We start from the raw sequence: 6,012 nt of genomic DNA, 5'->3' as shown, positions 1-6,012 counted from the left end.
TGTAAAAAGTGACACGACGTCATACGACACCATTAACTCTTCGTTGGACAGGGGCGGCAACTGTGCTATCTCTTGAACAAACTTGGACGAGTTCGAAACAGTCCATTCCGTATTGCCCACGAGCGGAGAAATAACTTTCGCTAGGTACTTCGCAAGATTGTAGGTTGGAGTACCAACAAACGAAACGATTGGTCGCAGAGGGATGCCTTCCTTGTGTATTTTTGGTAAGCCGTAGATGCGCGGAGCGGAGCCGTCCGTGCTATGCAGTTGATGGAATACGGCTTCAGAAATGCATTGCCTCTCTGTGGCATTTTCTTGTCGTAATCTGGGCGGTTCATGATGACAGTACAGTTACCTTTGTCTGCGGGTAAGATCGAGATATCTTCATTTAACCTTAAACTTCGGATCGCTTGGTGCTCGGTGTTACTGAGGTTGCTTTGACCCATTCTGTGTGTGCGAAGGCAGTTTGCAAGTTTGTTTGCAAGTCGTGTCACTTTTTACAAGTGTTCCTGTGGAATTGGCGATGGACATCGCGTCATCCAGGATTTTAAACGACCATAGCCTTAAAGACAGAACACCATGGGTCCCGTTGGATATTGTGGACGGTTTGCGGATTTGCTTGCAGCAATCCTTTTTAACATTCAGGGGAAGCTTTTACCAACAGGTTCAAGGCACAGCGATGGGTTCCCCGGTCTCCGTGGTTGTCGCAAACATGACAATGGAAGCGCTTGAGGAAAAAGCCTTATCAACATTTGCCAACCCACCAAGATTCTGGCGGCGATATGTTGACGACATTTTTTGTGTCATTGCTAAGAACAAGGTTGAGGCATTTTTACAGCATCTCAACGAGGCGCAACCAGGCATTCAGTTTACCATGGAACTCCAATCGGTAAACTGTCTTGCATTTTTAGACGTTCAAGTCACAAGAACCGATGACGGCGTCTTGTACTCGAGAGTGTACCACAAGCCAACGAGTACCGGCAGGTATCTCAATTTTCGATCTCATCACCCCACATACCAGAAAAGAGGGGTGGTTCGTTCCCTAAAAGATCAGGCACGACGCTTGTGCACTCATAGCGACGACTGCGAGGCGGAACTGGCTAAGCTTCGCAAAGCCTTGAAATACAACGGCTACCCCAACTGGATTCTCCGTGATGTACGGGCAACGTGTCCCAAACGGGTGACCCATCCAAAAACAGAGGGTTTTGTGACACTTCCGTACATACCGAAATTGACGGATATTCTACGGCGTATGTTGCGTGACTTCGGCGTAGCGGTTGGCGTCCAACCTGCCAATACTCTCCGCAAGCTACTGAGTCACCCGAAAGATCCAATCGACACCCTTGAACAACGTGGTGTTGTATATTGTATTCCCTGCGCCGAGTGTCCGTTAATATATATCGGGGAGACTGGAAGGTCACTCAACACCCGCCGAAAAGAACATCAGCGGGATGTTGCCAACAGCGACGCAAAGAAGTCGGCCCTGTCCAATCACGCGGTATCACAAGGCCACCGTATTGATTTCAATGCGGCTTCTGTTGTGGCCCGGGAGCCTGACTACAGGAAAAGACTATTTCTTGAGTCATGGAATATTCACCAACGGGTCAACACAATGAACATCAAAACAGACGTGATGCTTCCAGGGTGCTACAGGCACCTGCTTAAAGATTAGAGGGTCAATCATTTGTTATCGCGCGGTGTTTTCATTGCGTTGTTACGTGCTTGCGTTCTATTCTTTTTTTCCTTTTTTGCTTTGTTTATCGTGCACTGTTCAAGTCGCATTCAGTGTTATTTACCCTGATGAAGACGACCTGTATAGGACGTCGAAACGTCGGAATAAAAATCACATTTGCCAGAAGAGCTCTTTAAACCTGATACTACACTGTAAATGGTAGTCGTGGAAACTAACACCAAAATTGGTGGTCCACAAACTCCAACCTAGGGTGGAGTTGCTTCCCACCTTTAGATAACGAAGGTGGTAAGTTCCACCTGTAAACTCCACCATAGTAGGTGTGAATTTACCCCCCTTGGTGGCAACCACCACTCAGCTGTCTGCACCACTATAGGGTGTCGGTATCTCCACCTGCAAAGGTGTTCCAGTACAACAGGGTTTCACAAAATTTATTTGCAAAACAGGTTTCACAAAATTTACTTTGCACTTCGCTTACAGCTTGTTTGAAACACGCTGTACACCAATGTGGCGATTTTTCAGTGGTAAATTTAGAATACAGCAGAAAAGTTGTAGAGACTTGACCAATTGTTTCGGAAAGCAAATGTCGAACACCCAATAGCTGCAGATTATTGCAACTACGGCTTGTGGCAAATTAGGTGCAACACATAACTTCTTTCCACCAACAAACACCAAGTATTCTTTCATCCTCCTGCATATCATAAAACAAGTTATAACCCACAGCATTTGTGCAAATTAGCATCATTTCAAAGTCAATTACAATTTAACAATAAAAATATTATTGGTACATCACCCATTGCTTAAACCGTACACATATTTTAAAACATAAAATTTAAATTAATATATACCTGTGAAATGTACTTGGTGATTATGATTAGGTTTAATAAGATTCTCCAGTCTCTGCAGCATTTTTGGTTACCAAATTTTTCCATGAATGTTTGCAATACATCTACTTTAAAAATCAATTCTGTTGCCAAAAATATCTGAAACAGACAAATCACTGGACATTCCAATTTCAATAAAATGGTTATTACATTAAAATGGGTACATTAAATATAATGTGAAAAGATCCACCTACCAAATTGATTTCATGAAGTGTTGGAAACTGCATGGTCTAAAATGTCATTACTTGCTGCACCTCTTGCAATGATATTTCTTCGAAAATCGAATGTACACTTATGGCAGTCTTCTATTAAATCATGACTTGGATGTGGTTTGGCCAGCTCCAATTGTGCTATTTTAGAATGCAGTGCAACGGATTCCTCATCTTCAAAACTCTGTATGCAAACACACAATTTGGAACATAACCTCACTTTTGGTGATTAACTGAAAATAAACCTATCAAACTTGCTAAACCTAGAAAACTTTTAATAAATAAATGTACATACTCACATCTTTAAACAACCTCCTTGAAGAATCCTGCCTTTCTCGACCGCCATACTTTATTTTCATAGCAGCAATTTGCACATCTGAATGAAGGGGTCTTCTTATGTCTTTAAATCTTTGTCGCAAACTACAAACCCATGTGCTCTACAAAACAAACCAAAATCAGTACTGTGCTGGGCAGAAATCTCACACCTACTTACTATTGGACTGCTACTGTTTTGATCTTGCAATACTGGATATGCCTTTACTAATTCCATTAATACTGTTCTCATTTGTATGGGTGATGGGTACCTGTAATTAATTTTTACAGTAAGTAATATTTAATGTGTACATTACAGGCTATTTTCAAACAAACTATCACACTCACATATTATGTGGTAAAATTGAATCACAGATGAGTTGAACAATTTTGCTCCTAATTTTGTTGGTTAGTTTGCTTGGAGAGTTGCAATCTTCCAAAGCATCACCAATGAGTTTTGGAAGCTTGTATGTAACCAACCATCCATCAGTTTCTACTGAGGGAGATGTAGTTGAAAGTGAAGATGAGGATGAAAGATGTGTTGCAGTCTCATTATCATTTTGTATCTCCGGCAAACAATTATTTAATCGCATATTTCTAAGCAACTGATGTATTGTATTACATGCAAATACCTTTGACAAGAAGTTTGCCACTTTCTGGCAAATCTGTTGGATTATCTACATCCACCCAGTCATTAAACATTTGTGAGTAAAGCTGAATTGAGAATGGATGGGTGATATTGAATGTAGTCTCAATTTGATTGGTCACATCCAGTTTTGATATGCAGGTTAATATCACTTTTCTCTCACCACAGGTCACATGATATTCCATATTTACTTTTTAATCTGCGAACAAAAATAACCTTAATGACAGTAACAAGGATGATACAGGAGATAAAAAGCAACCTAAATTATTATCTAAACATTTCAGAGAATGCTCTTGCACATTACATAAGCACTGACTGAAACGTTTGGAAATTAAACATGTCATATTTTACGAAACCCCTATAACACCACCATTTAAACCGAAATGTAAAATATTTTTGACACCCTTTGGTTTGGTGAAGAATACTTTCTGGAGCAAAAGTTTATTGTGCAACACAATGGCGGCACAGTGACATGATGATGTTCATTTCTTGAATATTAAAGGAGTTTTTTTTAGAAATGCATTGGGAAACACACGTTTCAGTTTCATGTGGACATAAAATTCCAGCTTACATTGTTTTTTTATTTTGATCTGAGATTTGTCTTCAAATGTACATACTTTATCAGTTGCAAGAAAAACAACATACACAACTCACTTTTAATGAACCTACAGGTTGACTCTATATTGCTGATACATATAATTTTAAAAGGTATTTTTATACTTAACACAACCAATCCACAAAACCAACAATTACCAAATGCATATAAAATAAACCAAAAACTAATGGACAAGCAGTATTGTCTGCACCAGTGTTTCTGAACTAATTAGCTTGTGGGCCATATAGTAGTTTGTAAAGTGCTGATGTGCCAATTATCAAGACCTGCTAGCCATACTGATGAGAAAGTGGACCATTTTTTTCTGAAAAAACGTTGACTTGGTCACGCAATAAAATAGGTTAGAGATACACAGGTCTACTACACAACTCCATACATTTTAAAAACTTTAATATGCATCCAGTTACTGGTCAGTTTGCAAGGTGAACAAAAAGTATAACCAACAAACCTTAAAACTGTTTCCGATCCGCAACCAAACTCCAAATCCTCCAAATCGGCACAAAACGTGGCGTCTGCGCAAGCTGTACTCTAGGTGTGGCTTACCGCAAACGTCATAATAAAACAAACATGCCCCTGCAACTCAGCTTGGGCGATCCCAGAATTCTGTCTGATGTAACAATTGGAATTGTTATGCGACAATCTATATCTTGCTGTGTTGCTAAAGCTTCACTAACAATGAAAACTTTTTCACCGGTGATTTGTTCATTTTAATTATACTCGTATTTCTACCTACTCCCCTAATATTATGATGTATACTGTATATCATGCATACGTCGCGTTGATGAGATCCAGCGTGATAAATGTGCATGTTTTTTTTAAAAAATGCCACTGGCTCGTTTGGTTACAGTTCTAAGTCGCGACTGCCATACATTGCTGCTACGGATTTCGCTCTTAGAACGTAAAAGTAACATGTAGGGTACTAACATCTGCCTTAAACTTCTGAAAAAATATTTCAACTTACGTTACATGGACTGCAGTTATAGGAAGGTTTGTTGTAAAAAGATGCGTTGTTTAAATACAAATATACTACCTGGTTTATTTGTCAGTATAGTAATCATTTATACTAGAGTAAATACAATTCCAAACCTCCAATGTCGTATTTCCACGGCTTGAACATATTTCCAAACCTTGACCGCAATGAAATCGGAAGAGAAATCCTAGCACCAAATGATCTAAATCCCGTATTGACCGCCTAATTGCAAGTTATTGCAGTACCCAAATTGTTTCGAACGATTAGCAATGTGTTACCGCGTCTTTTAAAATACCTTTGCGCATATACCCAAACTCGTGAGAACTGAGGGTTGGTATTTACACCAATACTATAGGAGGGTGGAAATTTGGTCTTAAAATGGTGTATTTTCCCCACCCTTTGTTTTCCACCATTTCAATTTACAGTGTATGCCTGGCAGCAATAGCTTATATAAGTTGAGAGTGAAATGCAAATGGATTCTTCTCCCTTTACCCGCAGTGTGGAGAATGCACCCAGTGATGTTCAGATGGGACTGATTGACCTGCAGTCTGACAGACTTCTGGCAGAGCACTTTAGGTCGGTCTCACTGCTTGACTTCTACTCTTTCCTCAAAGAGGAGATTTTTCACACGTAAAGAGGCACGCTCAGAAAATTCTAGTTCTCTTTGGATCTACCTACATCTGTAAAC

The 6,012-nt window shown here is 39.9% G+C and overlaps 2 protein-coding genes across 3 annotated transcripts; one reads left to right on the top strand and one right to left on the bottom strand.

The window, feature by feature from the left end:
* The first annotated feature begins 8 nt into the window (after positions 1-8).
* LOC145223240 (uncharacterized) lies at positions 9-1,860 on the top strand. Its single transcript, XM_080089624.1, has one exon. The coding sequence runs from the start codon at positions 524-526 to the stop codon at positions 1,670-1,672; it is 1,149 nt and encodes a 382-aa protein (XP_079945750.1). The 5' UTR covers positions 9-523; the 3' UTR covers positions 1,673-1,860.
* On the bottom strand, positions 1,789-5,616 carry LOC145223245 (sterile alpha motif domain-containing protein 3-like). 2 transcript variants are annotated; one of them, XM_080089635.1, is made up of 8 exons: positions 4,803-5,616; positions 3,728-3,940; positions 3,444-3,591; positions 3,277-3,367; positions 3,083-3,220; positions 2,769-2,967; positions 2,539-2,673; positions 1,789-2,381 (listed from the first exon to the last, which is right to left on the bottom strand). In XM_080089635.1, exons 2-6 carry the CDS (start codon positions 3,924-3,926, stop codon positions 2,779-2,781), a joined length of 765 nt encoding a protein of 254 aa, XP_079945761.1. In that variant the 5' UTR covers positions 3,927-3,940; positions 4,803-5,616; the 3' UTR covers positions 1,789-2,381; positions 2,539-2,673; positions 2,769-2,778. The 2 variants fall into 2 exon arrangements, with proteins under 2 accessions (XP_079945761.1, XP_079945762.1); XM_080089636.1 differs by lacking the exon at positions 4,803-5,616 and adding an exon at positions 4,277-4,744.
* Positions 5,617-6,012: the final 396 nt, after the last annotated feature.

This window comes from Phallusia mammillata, chromosome 4 (assembly GCF_965637545.1).
Source record: "Phallusia mammillata chromosome 4, kaPhaMamm4.hap1.1, whole genome shotgun sequence".
Classification (NCBI taxonomy): Eukaryota; Metazoa; Chordata; class Ascidiacea; order Phlebobranchia; family Ascidiidae; genus Phallusia; species Phallusia mammillata.
The sequence above is the reverse complement of the archived record's forward strand: the minus strand, read 5'-3'. Positions and strand labels throughout refer to the sequence as shown.